We start from the raw sequence: 18,971 nt of genomic DNA, 5'->3' as shown, positions 1-18,971 counted from the left end.
GTCTGTGTTAGGAGTCAGCAGGATTACACAAACACTACCCGACGGATTACCATAAAACTTGGTGGAAGGATGCGATGTGGGTCAGGAAAGAAGCCATTCAATTTTGGTGTTGATCTTTGATCAGGGGCGTATTAATGTCGTTTTGGAGCTTGAATCGGACCAAGAACTAAAACATAGTTTTGATTTTGACAACTTTATTAAACTTGTCTCATGCAAGACCCAGAGTTATGAGTTACTACTAAATGGCAACACAAATCTTTAAATATCTCATATGAATAGGGTCCCTATAAAGTCTGCTTTCTGGAAAGTGCTTTACACTGTGATTCACATACTACTGCACATATTACCAAGAAAAGCGATATTTGTAAAGAAAACTGTAGGTAGCATTCCTCTGCAGTATATTCTGGCAAGTCCAGCATATTTCTTTGAGCTGTAATTAGGCTCATGAAACATGCATGATAGCATGTAGAGTGGAAGGAGAGTGGAAGGACACGGATGCGTATACGATGGAGAGGAGGACGAGCTTGGGAGGGAGGGAGGGAGGAAGAGAGGGAGGGAGGGATGAGTAGTGACACAGGAGAGGGACAGTCGTCTGGGAGGACTCATCCTCCACAGAGAAACACCATTCACTCTCTAATCTGTTGCCTGCAGCTCAGTAGCTGCCACGGCAAAATGTAAGAGCCTGTCAAGTCGGCAGCGGCAGTTGGATCTTAATTGAGGGAGGCCTCCCGTGAGTCCACGTAGGGAGCTGCGGCCCACCCACCCAGATGTCTGTGTGGGCAAACTGAGGGGTTCCAGTTTTAAAATGCCAAGTGAGACTTTCATTTCACTTTTGACACATTTCCTGAGGCTGCACAGCCAATCCCAATGGTAAAATTATTAGGTATGAATTTCCGACTCTACAATTTAATCACCTCTGTTCCTTACGCTAAAGTCCTTTAAAGATGCACGGGGACTAACGGCAGCACTCAGCTCCGCCCCTAGTGGTGACACCCTCTCTGGTCACGTCACTGTTCCCGCGGCAGTTCCCCAATCGATGACCGGCTATACCTCTCCGCTTTTTGCCTCACAAATTGATGGTGAAATTCCAAATAGGCTCAAGTCCCAGGTATCGACTCCGCAGACATCTACTGTTAGCGGCTGGTTGTCTTGTGAAACAGCAGCAGGCAGATTCCCCACCCAAGAGACCGAGTGATTGTAATGCTTTTAGAGGTTTAATGCTTTCAGTGTATTTATAGATCTCTGAGGGATGCAGAGTGCTCTCTCTCTGTCTCTGCCTCTTTTCCTCTCTTTGCCAACTCCTATCTCTGTGTCGTGTTCCCAGCTTTTCATCAAATTACACGGTGGGAAAACAGGTACCACAGGCTGCAGTCCAAACATGAGGGGCCTCCATTTGAAAGTTACAGATAATTCGATTTTAGGTTGAAGGCATTTCTGTGGAGAAATTGTTTTCATGTGTTTGTGAAGTACTGTGTGATGGCGTTATGTGATATTGTTACCTGGTTTTCTGCTGGAGGTTGTGCTGTGATTGTGTGAACGCTGGGCAGATGAACAGTTTAGGTTTAATTGCCTTGCTGTGTTGTTTTACTGGGATTTGTGAAGTTTAAAGGGATGCTTCACAGATTTTACACATCAATGTCTGGTCCCAGGTGGTACTCCTGCTGTTAGTCTGAGTGTGAATATCTGATACACTTCCTTAAGTCATGTCAGTTCAGGCAGTTGAAGCTTAAGACAATGTCAATTTGTGAATGAAAAAAGTGTTGAGTTAAAGGCTGACAATCGTGGCAAATACACACAAATTTACCATATACTGTTTCCTCTGTTGCAGTATCCATCAACCCCAAATCTCCTTTTAATGGCTTTTCTCCTCCTCAATCAAAAAATAATCTGCTTTAATCCATTTCCCCCCCGCATTATTAACATTTGAGCACCTGTTGCACACGCAGTCCAGCTCCTCTATGTTAGTTGATGAGACATGGACCAAACATTTTCTCAAATTCTGACATGTGAGGCAGTTATACATTTTCAATTTCCTAGTAATATTGGTTTGAGTTAGCAATTAGATTTAGTTATAAGTTGCTTATTCAATGCTATAATAATGTTGACAGCTGAGAGTGACCGGTGATTGGCAGGACCTCGATGCTGCTGCTTCATCCATGAACACTACCCAGACTCCCCAAATCCTTGGCGCAAGATGGCAGGGTTTGTATCCAGAATATTTTGGCTTCATTCATGGTGAGAGGAGATGGAGACACAAATCTGATGTAATGTTAGATTGAAACACAGTTTGTCGACCTTGAGACTCATATTTTGTACTGCCATAAATCCAGCAAATGTAGTTCTCACCTAGGTTTCAATTATCGCTAGAAAAATTATGCTGGAATGGTAGCAAACTTTACTACGACACATATAGTGATCAGCTATGGGGTAAGACTAAACAAAATGTTTTTAAGGCTAAAGGGATACAAATTACAATTGTTCAGATTGATGTTTCTTCTTCTACTCAAGTTGTAAAATTATAATTATGTTAATATCATAAGAGCACTGCTGTAACCAGTTATTCAACACAAAATGATCAACAGAGTTGTTTCATATTCCAGGCCATCTAAAATATATGCAAGGATCAGGTCTCAGCTCTGTAATAAAACACCCCCTCCCCAGGGTGCCCTTCTTTAAAGATAAGACTATCCATGATTGACAAGGCAACCTTGAACCCTGTTAGCCAAGTGGAATTAAATGTCCCCAGTCGGCATTCAGAGCAAGGTGCAATTATAAAATATGTTCTCACTTTCAGTCTGCGGTGTGATGAAGGTGATCCATCAAACGGAGACAAGTCAAACGGCCGTTTCATATTTCTTTCATGGGGCCATGCCTCGTGAGTGTTGTTGTAAAAAGCAGCGGTGGTGATTGATGACATATGGAGCAGAGTTGCTAAGGTAGTTCAGAGGTGCTGGGGGACATATTAATCCAGTTTTGATGGCTCATGTCGATCTCCTGTGTGACATACATGTTTCCTGCAATCTGCACTTGACCTTGGTCAGAGAGATGTGTGAGCTTAGTTGATGTACCTAGGTTGTAAAAAAAACATCAAAATAAGCCGGTATTGGTGGGTTTTGTAAACGTGGGTAAACATGTAAAAACGTGATTGACTCCTTTTCCATCTGCACTTTAAGGAGTTTGCCCGTTTCCGTTTTTTTCCCCCCCATGTTCGATGTCAGGAACGCACCGACAACGAAAGAGGTCTCCTACCTTGCTGTCTTTCCCAGTGTAACAGCTTGCATGATACAGAGACATCTTCTGTTGCTGTTGCCTATTGTTCCCAAGATGTAACATTAGGCGCACAAAACGTACAATGGCTATTTACGAGCCAACGCCAGAAGTTCAGTGCGTGTCATAACGTTACATACGCAAAGGTGCAGAGGCAGCATCCAGACTGCTGAATAAGAGAAGAAGAAATGAATGCATTCATCTGGGTGCTCTGTTGTCATCAATGCTAATTGGAGCCAATTAAAATCATGTGTCTACTGCAGAGTCATTTTACCTGTGAGTGAATGCCAATTGTTTCTATTTCCATTGCAGAAACAAAGCGAGATGTAGGTGGCTGTTTGTGTTTACACCAGTGGAAAAAACTGCTTTATTTGTGAAAGGTGTTATATTTTCTTTCCCCTCTCCAAAAAACGATATCTCCCCTTAAATATTCAAAGCAACACACTCAGGTGTTTATTCTACTCACTTCTTTGTGGTGCTTTGAAACGCCCTGGGGAACAAAGTAAGTGCTTGTGGGTGTGATAACACAAGGCAGCTTTAATAGAGACAACAATTTAGATTCACGGAGTCCAAAAAATAAGCATCATGTTTTCTCCTTGTCTTATCATAATGAGTCTCTGCTCCTTTTTAGAGTAAGCAAAAAAGAAGTTCATAACAAATGCTGCAGCTGATTGGTTGTGGTCTGGTGGTTTTTTAGTTGCAATATTTGGTCGCTATTATCTGCCAGTCCATTCATCCATCCATCCATCCCTTCATCCATCCATCCCTTCCCTTCCCATCCGATCCCTCATCTTCTCAGTGGTTGTTGAAAGTTTCAAAGTTGGACTCTAACTGTAACGGGAGGCCCGAGGGAGGCTGAGTTCTCTGCTCGCCACCTGCTCCTCCAGTAGAGACAAATACATTCTGGCCAAGCCCCAAGTTCCTTTTTGTTTTACAAAGAAGTAAAAAATTAAAAAGAGGAAGATTTAGTTCAAACCAGTGCCTCTGTGTTTCGTTGACTTTCATTTCACAGGTATGAACAGATCGAGACACAACTAATGAGACACATTCACAGATTTGTAGTCGTGGAACTGGGTGGTGAAAAAAACGGTGATAAAATGAATGACACTTAAGGCCGATTTATAGTCGTTTTTTACGCACGCACGCACGCACGCACGCACGCACGCACGCACGCACGCACGCACGCACGCACGCACGCACGCACGCACGCACGCACGCACGCAGCTTCTACGGACTCGTTTTGGTTTATAGTTCCCCCAGAGTTGCGAGTATTGCAACGCAATTCACCGCCAGACCACTAGGCGGAGTAATGTTTGTTGTTGAAGTCGGCTCTTCTTCGTGTGTGGCACACGTTTATTGACATCGCCACAGCGGCTCCTCAGAGCCTTTTTCTGGCGGACAAATCCGCCGGTTAGTGACGGGTTATACTAGTGGACATGGTTTCGGATCTTTTCTGCCAAGTGCTCTTCTATTTGGTCCATATTCGTTCTTCTAAATCTTCCGTGGCTTCCGCAGTTTCCGGGTTTGAAACCGGAAATGCGACTCCGGACGGGATGTAGTAAGCAGACCAATCACAAGCCTTGCGGGCCGCGTGAGGCTCGCGTCGCTTTGTCGTATAGTCAGAAAAATTGACGGACGCACTTAAGCCGCAACACGCCCCCCGCAAGTACGCGAGGGGCGTGTCGCGTCGCTCGCGTGCGTGTCCGTCCGTAAAAAGCCGAGTATAAATCGGCCTTTACGTGGCACAAAACTGTGTGGAAACGAGGTGTTAATCTTGTTTTACTGACTAACATCCTTTTTAAAGATTTATCTGGAATTCATGGGATAAAAATAATAAAGTAAGAAATGATGGAATCTCATTTGATCAGATGTAGCTGCTGGCCAGTGTGGTTTGTTTCAGGTCCTGTAGTAGTCATGCAAATGAACCAAATCCCTCAAAGCCTCTCTCTCTGGGGTTCTTTATGGTTCACAGAATAAATTTCTTGCAAAAAGACTGTCCAGTGTTGCTCAATGTAAAACCTTATTAGGGACAAAAAATCCTGAAGGTCACTGATGATATTTATTCAGGTAAAGGCCATTATCATTGGATTCAGCTGATGCTTGTATTGTTGATCCTGGTCTTTGGTTGTTGATTTTCTTTCATGGGTAAACCCAAAATAGATTTAAGGATCCCCACCTGACACAGATCACATTTCAGAGTAGTACCTGCAAACCTCAGTCAATCAATTCCTCATAAAGGAAAAAGACATGAAGTCTCAAAGGTCTTATGCTCACATTCTCTTTTCCCGAAAAGTGGAAGCATGTTTTAATAACTCCCAGTCCTGCTCCTTTTTTTACTGGTGCAAAACTGAGGTAATTATTTAGTGTATCTGTTTATTCTTTCAGCCATTTGCACTTCAGTGAAGACATTTCTACCCTCGGCAGCCCACCCCTCCGGCTGCTGCTTCTCAGTCAAGAGATTACGGGGCCGTTTGTCAGCTTTGAAAATCAACTCTGTGCAGAACTCGGCAGCTGTAGCTTCCGCTATTCTGCCAATTTAGAAGAAGATATTAAGACAGAAAGAGAATAACTATCCAAAATGACAGGAGAGGACCCATATCTGACTCAGTAATATTTTACTGTTTATTGGATTTATATGCTTCTTGTTCACAATCATTATCTGCTTTAAGCTGGAATAAAGTTCATATCTAAGCCTGCTCTGCAGCAAATTAATTGCAAAATAAAACCTTCATATGGCAGAAGCGGAGATCAGACAGACACAATGAGGCGAGGTCATTTCGTGGTCAAGATGAGATTGCATACGTTTTTTTCCATTGCAGCAAGTAAAACCATTTATAAAAAGCAATCTCATTCTACATTTAAAGGAATACTTTGACAATGCCGTTAAGCCTCCACTCCATTCCAGTTTAGAATTGTAGCACTTTCCAAAACCAACAATTCAACATTTTCACCCACTGCCCATCAGTGCAGCGCTGTGGTAGGACAAAGGGTAATACAAACCATTAATTTTAATTAAAATCTGGGACTCGGTTAAGTTAATTACCTACTGGTTCTAGTTTACCTTTACGCAAACATAAGAGAGCTTAGTAATTAAAACACTGTATTTCACTGTTATAATCCCTCCACAAAAAGAAATGTAAAATTAACAAGACATGTTTGTTTGACAGAGGATCAGCAGTGCAGTTAGTCTTGAACCATGGACTATATATAAAGATCCATGACACATCTCCACTTATATACAAAAGTAGGAGGTCACTCTGAGAGCACATAGCTCTAACTATAGGTCCCCATGTCAAAGAAGTGTTTCCCATTAATTACCTAGTTTGTGGCGGTCTGCTATATTCTACTGTGAACACAAAACATATTTTACACTTCTCATAATAACACAAGGGATCTCTAACTTGGCGTTCTGCTCCTTTACATTGCAGCAGTGTGCTTGCTCGTGCTACCATCCGTACATTTTTTGCCATCCCAGCAGTTAGACCTCATTGTTTTAGACGTAGTCATGCTTGGCGTGGAAGACATTTCTCTCTCTCATGCGAGAACTTGTCTTTCACTCTGTAGTCAGTGAACCTGTTATTTAGAATCTGTTGTGCGTCAGAGCGTCATTTGTGAATGTGCGTATGCACCCCCGCAACTGCCATTGATTGAACGAGTTCGGTGGGAAACAAAGTAGAGAAAGTGAAAAAAAAATCCTAAATCCACTCATTTATGTGCAGGGGTTCTTTCCTCACCAAAACTGTATCCTTTCACCATGTTTTTGGTAATCCATCCTGTTCATGTTGCGTAATCTAAATAACCTATAATATAAGCGCTCAATTTCAGTCTCAAATTCAAGTCAATATCATCAATTACTAATTAAACCCAATTTATCAGAAGCATGAACACTTGAACATACATCAATGTGATAAGAACTTATTAAAATGACATAAGCCATCATGGAGATTTTTTTTGTTGATGTGTCCAAGTCAGCTACCAGCCACCAGGGGGCTATCAAGATTATTTGGCTTCACTAATCTGTTTCCACGTTGCTGCTCTTTGTGCCAAGCTAAGCTATCACCTTGCTCTTTTGCCAAACACAGTCATGAGAGTCGTATCGGCTTTTCTCAATGAACTCTTAATAGGAAGCAAAACAAGAATCTTTCGATGAATATGGGCTGGTTTCCAAAACATGGATTGTATTCTGATTAATTTTATTCAAAATATCAGAAATCACTGATTCATGAAGAATAAATATGGCTGTGATGTTCTCCTCAGCAGCCGTCCCAGAGGATATATAATGTTTTTACTGTAAGCATGCAATATAATGCACTATTTATGCATTCATGTCAAATTTATTACAGCTGTATTTTAGTCTATTTTCTGTTCACATGAGTGTGTCCATACGGGCGCCTGTGTGTGTGTCATTCAGTGTGTTTTCACTCCAGATGGTCTGTAAGCCCACGTCGCTTCCACAGTTATAGATGCGGGCTGGATTTATTCAGACGCACTTAAATTCTGCAAACAACCCTTAATTCTTAATTTAGATATTAATTAGTTTCCCTGTTACTTGGCAAAGCCCTGTGATTTCCCCCGACACCAGGCTTGTTATAACTGGGGCGTCTGCTGCCTCACGCTGCAGAGGAGCATGTAGACAGCGTATAGGAGGCTCAATAACATGATAGAAACAAGTTCATTAACTGAGACCAAACACTGCAGTGGCACTGAGAAGGCGTGTAATCATCAGACGGCCGGGAAAACACATAGGAACTGTGTTTTATTCAGTTTGTGATCTGTTTTAACTGCTGGGACCATGGATAATATTTTGATTCAGTAAAAGATGAAGAGCACAGTGCAGCCTATGTGTCTTTTGAATTATACATGTTATACTGGTTCTCTATTAATTAGCTGTACTAATCCCAGTGTGAGGTGCCATGAATAAGTGAGTTCCTTCAAAATACAAATATATGGAAACTCCAATGTTAATATCATTCAAATTGCTATTCTATTCTAATTGAGTTGTATTTTTGAAGGACATTTTTTGCTATCTTTATTACTGCTACCCAATAAATGTATTCTTTATTTATTAAACAAAATAATTTTTCCATGATGAATTGGTTATTTTGAAGCCTTAACAGTCAAAATAAACTTCAATAACTTTTAAAGCGTGACACTCAATTTAATTAAGTTTTCCCAAATTAAATTTTGAATTGTGATCACATCAGATAACTTTGAATTTAACAAACTTAATCAATTCGTCTCACCAATTGAAGTAATTATTTCCTATTGGTCCAACTGTTTTTTTTTTCTGTGTAAGATGAACTGTTGAGATATTTTATTTACTATAATAAAAAACAAATCTTTCAAATTTATAACTGGGAACCATTGACTTTGTCACATTTGCTTAAAAACATACTTTAAGCCACAATATTTCAGTCAGCTCTTCCTCCTCTCCTTCCACCTACCCCTTCACCTGAAACAGCAGGGGCGTTTCTAGGATTGAAAGAAAGGGGGGGCTTAGCCCCTAAGGATGCTGAATGGACGTTAGGCCTGTTTTTGGGCTCATTTGGGGCTGCGGATATCCATTGTTTCAGACAGTTCATAGATTGGTTCAATCAGAAAGACTGTGATTTTTCTCTGTATCTTTGCTTGCAGTCATTTAATATAAGATAACAGAAGAGACAGAATTTCAGGGTCATTGTGAAATTTGACAACACAAATATGAACTTTTCTCAAATAGAGAGAAATAATTTTCCTGCTTGTAAAGGAAAAAAAGATATACTAGTTTTCATATCCGCGTCCCTCCCAAATCCTAATTCTTAAAGGGACCACACACAATGGATGGAGAATGGACCTGCCAGTGTCAACTTCTGAGTTGTTTATTTGTTGTATTATGAGCAGAAGGGAATAAGATACACAATACACAAAAATACATTCAAATTATTTCAAAAATAGAATCCAATGCTCAGGACATTTTAGTAAATGTAATCATGTTTCCATGGCCATAGTCATACTTTGGAAGCACAGATTAATGACTATATTTAGTGGGAGGAAGCGTCAAAGAATGCCTTCTGTTTTTAAGTGTGGCAAATCGGTCTATCAGTCTGTTGTGACTCAGTCCACCTAGTATGTCACTTTCTATTGACATGGCTGCAAGACTGTGAAGCCTTTTCTGCCCCATTGTTTTCCGCAGCCAGTGCAGCCGACGCTAGCTAGTTTAGTGTTAACATAGCTCATTACAATATTCCCTTTCATTTGCCTCAAGTAAACCTAAATTTAAGCAGGTAACAATCGTTAACAACTACAGATAGCCACATTCTGTAACAACCTGTACCTACAATTTCACTCCGTGCATCATTTACTATGAGCTAAACTCCTTGGCTGTAATCCTGCTGTCTTGATGAGAGACGTTACTTGGCAGAGTGAGAAAGCCAGCGCAGCAGCGATGCAGACTCCCCAAGGTCCTAGTGCCCGGTCTTTTATTGTTAAGTATGATGAGAGGCTATTGGATTGTAATTTGAAGGGGGAGAAAACATACAAACCAGAAACGCACTCACATATGTAGCATGTTAGAGTTATAAATAACGTGTAAAACAATAGTAAAATTTAAAAAAAAAAAAAAAATTTAAAAATTTTAAAAAAAATCCCAATAATTATTTGGGGGGGCTGAAGAACATTTTAGGGGGGCTGAAGCCCCCCTAAAACAGGCCTAACGACGCCCCTGTGAAACACAAATGTGTCTTAATAAAGAAAATCATAAAAAATCTAATAATCTACATGTTACTTTGACAACCCTTCTTCTCCTGCATCCTTGCTATGTTTAGCTGATGCAGGACTCTGGTGATCGCTCACCTGTGATTTAGCTGTAGCAACATTTTACAGAAGCTTTAACCTGCTTCAGGCCTCGGTGTGAGAAGAGTTTTTTCACTCATTGATTGACAGCTGTGAGCTCCCACCCCTGACTTTGGCCTTCCCTGATTGGTACGAAAGACGAGAATATCTGTACTGCTGTAGGGCTTTGGTTCACATTTCTCCATTCACATTTGTCTGGAAGCATATTTCTGTTCCAAATGAGAACATAACTAAGAGGACTATTTTTAATAGTAACCTTCTAGGTGGGGAACCTCTGGGCCGTGTACCACTTGTGAGACTGTTCTTAAATACTGTAAAGCAGCTGTGAAATGCAAAGACATGTCATGGCATCATCCAATTTTTACTTTTGATAAAAGAAAATAACACACATAATAGTACAAACTACCATATGCTACCTTACAGCCTGTGTGGTCCCTTCTGGCTGTAAGGTCAGGATGAGGAAACCTGCTGTTATGTTTCATCACTAAAACACATCATAGGGACTCTGAAGTGAAGAAGAAGTGGATGTGGAGTGGGCCACACTCCGAGAGAAACGCTCAGTCCGCGGGGACGTGCTCGCAATGACGAACCTGGCATCGCTAAAGAGAAGCAGTTCCAGCCTTCACACGAGAAGGGATAGCGTGATGTATGGTAATGATGATGATACTAAGTTGTCAGACTAGTCTGACGTTTTACTTTCATCACAGCAGCTCCTCCACTTTAAATTCTGTCCAGTGAGATAATATGTAGGTGTTCAATAATTTGGTATGGCCCCTTTGTTATGACTGCGGTTATATTGCATATGGATGAATGTTCCTTCTCCAGTGGCCTGGATGTTGGCATGACGTATGTAGATGTGTGTGCGCATGCAAACTGGTCTGTGCCTGGATGGTGAGGTGATTGGATGACTACATCAGATCCTGCTGCTGATTGACTGCTGCTTGTTTGGAATATAAGGAACCAGGATAGCGCCGTGAGCCACAAACGGGGAAATCCCAACGACCACTTCACCGTTCCTTTATTGTAACTATTGTGCCCGCCATTTTCTTTTGATCACGTTTCTTATGTTTATGTTAGTCAGTATGGTATATTCAATGCAGCCAAGATGTCAATGTTGTTGTTGAAGTTGATGATGATGAAGGAATCTCAGCGGACCTCGTTCTTGTTTGTATAATATGTTTATTACACAGAAGATTTGCAGTCAGGACAGGCAGCATGGCATACCCAGAGACATCAGACGCCAATTGTGAAAGTCTGCCTTGCCTCTGCAAGACAATGACTCTCACAGGGGAGATGTTTACCACAAACCTTGAGATAAAATGACGTCACCCATAGGGCCTCTGACTAAATTTGGGCATGCGTTGTACCTAAGATTTACGGACCTGTTGAAGAAGGGACAAAACTAACAGAAGGTTAGAGATTGTAATTGAGCCTTGATGCATGGAGGACTGCTCTAGTAGTAAGCACTTTGTTAATAATAACATCAGTTATCGACTAGAAAATAATTTCCTGTGGCTTGGGACATGGGGAAGATGGGGAGTACATTTTTTGTGTTTGTCGGTATATTTATATAATAAAAACGGCCCTTACTTGGAAAAATTGTTCCCCATCCTTCTTTAACTGAATTAACTCTTGTCAAGGTTGTTGCTTATTAATCTATATTGATAAAAAAATCGATTAAATGATCATATCCATTCTAAATGTATGTCTGAGATTCTTTCTACAATAGTATCACTTGGTCTGCTGTTGTCTGGCTAAATTAAATAATCATTTCGAATGTGTTGCTGTGTAAAACAACAGCTAACCATCTGATGTTATTTCTGTCTGATGTTGTTGTCGCCGTGCCCTGTAATATTTAAAACTGTATTTTCAATTTCACTCCCACCTGCTGTTGGATTGAAGAAGCAGGGAGCTGCGTTGGCTGAGTCACCGAGTTGGTTGATCATCCTCCTCCATGCGGTTGTTTAACGTTCACGTCATTTTCTCCACAGCTTCTCACTATTGCCTCCACGCAACTGTGATCTACTTGTAGTTTACCAAAATAGGTAAATAACCAAACACTTGTCTGTCTCTGTCTTTCTGTCTCCCAGTGCATGCCCATCGGTGGCCATGGATTCGTTTTGGACAAGTACAAGTGCCAGTGCAGGAGAGGATTCTACCACCCACGCAGAGTGGCCCTCAATGGCTTTAAAAGTAGGTTACTAATCCCTGTGTGACATAGAAATCTTGCAGCGAGTGCTTGGATGAAAAGTTTGAATCTTTCAAACACAATTCTCTTCTTTTTTTTCAGTTAAAAGTGCAGCCACACATTTTGTTAGAAATTCTTGTCATGTCTTTGAGCAGGCGTACCGGGGCTTATGAGGTCATGGAAAACTAAAGCTGCTGTCACAGGATTTCTCAGTTTGGAAATATCTACTGTGGTTCTATCCAGAGCTCGAGTGGGAGCTACTGGTGGCATCTGGATCACAGATATGTTAAATCCATCCATCCATCCATTATCTATACCACTTATCTTTCGGTCAATCACAGCTGACATTGTGCGAGATGCCAGGGTTACATTCTTATTGGTAGAATAAACCAGAATAGGTTTATTCACACATTAGATATTCAAAAGTACAGAGTGTAAGGGCCATGTTGAATTTTAAAAATATCCACTCAATGATGCACTAAAAGTTCTTACCAGTACAGTTTTGCCATTCAGTCATTCACACAAGACATATGTGCAGCTCTCATCACTGCCAGCAGAGCCATCAGGGGCCATTTGGCTTTCAGAATCTTGAGACAGGTATCAGACCACCAACTCTCTGATTAGTGGACTACCCGCTCTTTCTCCTGAGACACCAACCCCCCCACAAAAAAGTATAAATTGGAGAATAAAGTCGCAAATGAGAAGAATTACGTAATTTTACAAAAATAAAGTGTTAATTTAATTAGGAACAGAAATCTTAATATTGTGAGAAAAAAACTTCAAGTGGAAAAGCAGCAAGGAGAACCCTATCTTCTGCTATTGCCCATCTGATATGAAATGTGAAAAGTGGCCCTAAAACTCTGTCATACAAACTTAGAACAGTTTTTTCAAATTTGATAAGAGGATAAAAGCCCTTGAGATGTAGCATCTCGTTTTCAAGGGGGTAAACTACTGTTGGCAGAGTAGTAAACCTGATAGAGGGGCAGGTTAATGATTCCAGCTTATGTAGGAGAAGAGAAAACATATGTTGACATCCAATCAATTCACTTCACTTTTGTTTTTCACTTTGGCAAAGACAAGATCTGCCTGATGACGGGTTCAATGAGCAGCTGATTGATGTTATCTGGCTCACTCATATATTTCCATTAGCTCTTATTTTTCTTCAGGTAAGACGGTTTTAATGAATTATAACTTGAATCAACATCTACACTTGTAAACACAACTTTGCTTTGGACCTTTTTTCCCCATTGATTTTCTTCCTTTCACCCTTGTCAATTGACCTTGTACCCATGGCGTTACCTGCCTGCTGCTGCTTTGGATTTGACTGTGTGTCCTGACACCGTCACTGAAAGCGCTCCAGTGTCCTCAGGCAGAAATCCTGGCCCTGATGAGGGAGATAATCAGGCAACTGTGCTTGTTTTCATCCCTGACTCCAACAATACTGCACCTCGGGGGGATGATATGCTAAGCTGGAGCTTTATTGTAATGCAGCGTGATGAGGCCTGTAGTGAAATGGCTCAGTCTGTGAAGAGGCTCATCTTCCAAACCCCGTGCAGACCCCATTATTAAAAACCACTGCAGCTCAGATTGGGTCGCCGTAGCAGTCGAGCCAGTCTCTTATTCCTCATGCATCCCCCCCCCTAAAAAACAGACCAGACTGGAGACAGTTTCTATTGTTCCCTAGCAACAGGCCAAGGGACAGATATCAAAGGGGAGAGAAGATGGAGAAAAAAAAAATACAACATGCAATAATAAATTGATTATTTGGAAATATGGAGTCATATCCTTATGAAACACGACATTTCATTTGAATGTCTCAATGACAGACTTATAGATAGATGGAGACAGATAGATAGATAGATAGATAGATAGATAGATAGATAGATAGATAGATAGATAGATAGATAGATAGATAGATAGATAGATAGATAGATAGATAGATAGATAGATAGATAGATAGATAGATAGATAGATAGATAGATAGATAGATAGATAGATAGATAGATAGATAGATAGATAGATAGATAGATAGATAGATAGATAGATAGATAGATAGATAGATAGATGTATAGATGAATAGATGGATAGATGGATAGATTGATAGATAGATAGATAGATAGATAGATAGATAGATAGATAGATAGATAGATAGATAGATAGATAGATAGATAGATAGATAGATAGATAGATAGATAGATAGATAGATAGATAGATAGATAGATAGATAGATAGATAGATAGATAGATAGATAGATAGATAGATAGATAGATAGATAGATAGATAGATAGATAGATAGATAGATAGATAGATAGATAGATAGATAGATAGATAGATAGATAGATAGATAGATAGATAGATAGATAGATAGATAGATAGATAGATAGATAGATAGATAGATGGATAGATGGATAGATAGATAGATGGGCAGATACTGTCTGTAGCAGACCTCTTTTGACCCACCTATAATCACACAGATAGCTCACAACAACCTGACACCAATTGAACTCACACTGTGATTGTGAGTTGAATGCATGACTAGAGAAGATAAACAGACCAGATAAACAATGATCTGTATAATATTCCTCCTCTGAATTCACAGGGATTTAGAGCAAAAAGACAAAAGACAGTGCGGGGGGACTCACAAGTTGTTTTGTTGGAAAAAAGATAAAAACACTGTGAGTTCTTACATCAGCCTGATTGCTTGATACATTCATAACCATGTGTGTAAATGTAGCACTCTATTCATATTTGACTTATTTACCCATTAACCCCAACACGTCCTGTATTCTCTTGCAATAATCCTCTACTGAGGCACTTTAACACAGTGTTTTCATGCTCTGTGAAGTCGACTGATATTTATCAAGCAATATGTTCCAGAGGCGCTGCACAGTGTGTGTGTGCTGGAAATAGAAGAGTTAGATCCAGAATGATTCTAAATACAACCACACTGGACACATTGTAGAATCAGTGCCGGATCTCAGATTGTTCTAAATCAGGGGCAGTAAAGGGGCCACAATTTACACAGATGTCCAAGATACATGTCCAAGATCCATGCAATCCAATTCCTTATTCAGCATACCACCGTTTTCGTTTGAAACTGCCACTTTCAAACGAAAACGATCTCTGTCCACACAATCATTTTGGTTCTGCTCAGACAAACACGCCTTAAAACGCATATTACGTGACTGCTCATCTACACATGTCCAGTGTACACGGTAATTGTTGCAGATTGCCTGAGTAACAGTTCTTCTCCTACGAATCTATTGTATCATTGTAAAATGCAGAATTTAGCTGAACAACACATGAAAGGAAAGACAACAGGGTCAGCGATGCCTGAAATCCATGTTGCCTTCTACACTGATAGCCGAGGTTAATGTGTAGAATGAAGACACTGGACTTTTCTGTTTCTTTCCATTTAGTTGCTTAAATCTTCTGTAGGAAGAAACACACCCAGACACCCTACAAGCAAACACTTTAAAGTGATGTTGGAGGAAAATAAGTCCTATGCCGATATAAAACCTACACAGACTGTAGTGATAAAGTGAGCAGTGTCACAGATTTATCCGCCTTTCCCTCATTATTCCCTCATCTGCTTAATTAAAGTCTGTATTTTCTTAATTATCACTCAAGGCTTTGGGATTTATTGGTTTGATGATTTTTACCACTTCAGTTTGATTAACTGAGCAGTTGTAAAGCAGTCAGTGTGTGACAGTTAAAAACAAATTAATTTCAGCGACAATCCTTGAAAACACAAAAGTAAATCACTTCTGTGTTCTGCCTTGTGATGAGATACAAAGTCGTGAGTTGGATTTCTGTCATCTGACCATCGGTTACATATCTGATCATCATCCTCATCAAGTGCTCCCACGTCCTCAGGCAAGGAGCTGGGCTCTCACAGAGATGAGACCTCGGATGTGTCCAACAAGTGCCTGCCGTGCCGCAAGGGTTGCCCCTACTGCCGGGATGACACGCCCTGCCTGGTGCTGGAGGACGGGGCTCTGCGGCTCGCTGTGGCCGCCTTCCAGGGTCTGTGCATGGTGCTGGCCCTGGCGTGCATGGTGGTGGTCTACCACTTCAGGAGGAAGAAGGTGAGGAGGGTCAGGGCTCACTGTCAGGGGGGGAGCGTTGGACATTGAAGTGGAGGAGTAGTAAGAACAATCTTGTCTGTGGCTCTGCAGTGCTTCTTGCCAAGTGTAGTGATGTCATCCGAGCTTATGCCGAGCCTCAGCCTGGTAACAGGAGCATTTCAAAGAACCTGGGGGGCTCTACATCAAACCCACTCTTTCCCAAAATAAACTCCACTTGTTTTTACTAATATATTTATATCCCATGTTAGAAGAAACCAATATCTAGTCTTATTGTGCGAGTTGAAGGATCCAGTATTTTTTGGAGCACCAAGAAGTAAAAAGTCACAAAACCTCAGACTTTGATTCTTCAGGTTTAACTACAGTTTTATTTATTTTTTAAACCTGTCTCTCAAGAGTCTCCCTCTTGATGGAAGCGCAGCAGCAAACCCCCAGAGAGATCTTTGAATTGCACAGCTAGCAGTAGCTGGAAATGTCAGTGTCTCAACAGAATGTGTCCCACTTATGAATGGAATGCAAAAGGACTTTTCTAAGCTCACATTTCCACGAGTCCTTATAGAGAATCCAAAATCCACCAAACATTATTAGAGATGGAGGCAGTAGATGGCTGTAGACACTGGCTCGACAGGAAATAGAAATATATACTTAGATAATAACTTAGATAAAGAAGACTCTGTGCTGCATGCATTTTACATAGGATATCTTTATTTATATATCTTAAGATAATTCAATTACTACCACACCTGAACCCTCCTTGAATCTTCGCCACACGTTATAACAGCGTTCTTGCATAACACCGATCAAGCTAATAGAATAAAGTGAAATAGAAATGAGATCCTTGCGGTGTATGATAATTACAACCAGTCCTCAGGCAAAGTTGACTTGAATCGTTCCCTGTGTGCTATTTATATACGTTTGTGCTGTTGCCACAGAATCTCCCACATTTTCTCTGTTCACAAGAAATGTCCCCGGAGCATTTTGAATCTACATAAGAGACAAAAAAAAACATCTTCTTGGAGGAAATGCAGCTAATTAAACCCAATGCAGAAATCTGCTGTTGTCTCTCTCTTATATGTTTGGGGTGAAGCATTATAAAAATATACTGTATTATAAACTCCTCTTTATGTTTGTTTGGTTTTGAAAGAGGCATGAATTTGCATATATTATTATATATATTATTATATTATTATATGTGTCATGTGTTGTATTACAGGCCATGAATAAAAAACGTCTGCCTGTCACTGTCTGATTGATTCATTAATTCATTGATTGTTTGTTCTTGCTCTTTCCCCATCGACAGAGCATCCGCACATCTGGTCTCGTCCTGCTGGAAGCCATCTTGTTTGGGGCGTTACAGCTCTACTTCCCAGTAAGTCTCTTTTGTGATGTTACGTATCCTTTCACTCAGGCTGTCTTGTTCTTCAAGTTTTTAATTGTTCACATTATCTCTTCTTCTTAGTATAAGAGATCATTGCATCATTACTCTTCCTCACACAAGATTCTGTCTCTTTTCCATTGCACTGACTCTGCATCTTGGACATCACTTTTGAACTCAATAGAAAGTGTCTACCAGTGCCAACAGTGGAATTCAATCTTAATGTGTCCTTCTCTTCAAATCTGCACATCTGTTAAATATGTAAAACCTAAGCTAAAAGCTTATGAATTTCATTAAACCATAATAAAGGCTAAAAGTACTAAAAATTTGCGTTATACATAACAAAATATTTATGACACTCCAGAACTATTCTAGTATTTGAGACATGCTCACTTTCCTGTGCTCCCCTTCCACCACTCTATGGTCATCATCAACACGTTGTGCAAAAAGTGAGACATGATCACAAACATACAACATGAGTCGCCTCTCTGGTGCAAAATGTTTTCACTTTCATGTTTTTTAACTATAGATAGATGGGCCAGTTGGGGGCCTCCTGCAGGAGGTCAGTCTTCCTGCTTTAGTCTTTCAGTCCAAGCTCCATCTGATCCATTATCTCCAAACTCCCTAACCGCCTTAGAATTTGCGTTCTATCACTATCGGATCTACACAGTCCTTGTTTCACTGCAGACTTCATTCCTCGAATGTTACCCCCCAAACCAACACACCTCAGGTTATAGCCACACATTTACATTCACATTTAATATTGAGAACATTTTGGAATCTTAACTGACATTTTCTTATTTCTGGGGTGTCACAGCAGAAGTATTAATGATCCTCGCTCTCCCCGGCTGAGTTAATATGAGTCTGACACATTAGGAAAAAAAGATTTCAGCTATATAGTTGAGTTATATATATAATTATATATGTATGTTGTCCATATAGAGCGAATTGGAGTGTCCCGCTGTCCTCGCAGTGAGCGTTTTCCTTGATTATTTTCCATTCGGAATGTAATTTCATCCAAGCCACAACAAGATGAAAGGAATATGAGGAATGTGCGTCCATTCACCACAACCACTTCAATCTATTTCCTGTATCATTATTTGGTACAGTGTACCAAATAACATTTTGACACCCAGCGGGTCAAAATGCTGATGTAATCGTTTCTTAGCGCAGCGGTTCCCCGGTCTTGTTTCCGAACTGTGTTGCTGATTCCACAGCTTGAATC

The 18,971-nt window shown here is 40.5% G+C and overlaps 1 protein-coding gene across 1 annotated transcript in view; it reads left to right on the top strand.

The window, feature by feature from the left end:
- The window catches only part of gpr158b (G protein-coupled receptor 158b), a 64,703-nt gene that overhangs the window by 16,726 nt on the left and 29,006 nt on the right, over positions 1-18,971 (top strand). The window contains exons 3-5 of the mRNA XM_061083654.1: positions 12,189-12,291; positions 16,163-16,374; positions 17,672-17,740. Coding sequence (XP_060939637.1) covers positions 12,189-12,291; positions 16,163-16,374; positions 17,672-17,740 — 384 coding nt within the window. The remainder of the gene's footprint in view (positions 1-12,188; positions 12,292-16,162; positions 16,375-17,671; positions 17,741-18,971) is intronic.

Source organism: Limanda limanda, chromosome 13 (genome assembly GCF_963576545.1).
Source record: "Limanda limanda chromosome 13, fLimLim1.1, whole genome shotgun sequence".
Classification (NCBI taxonomy): Eukaryota; Metazoa; Chordata; class Actinopteri; order Pleuronectiformes; family Pleuronectidae; genus Limanda; species Limanda limanda.
The sequence above is the reverse complement of the archived record's forward strand: the minus strand, read 5'-3'. Positions and strand labels throughout refer to the sequence as shown.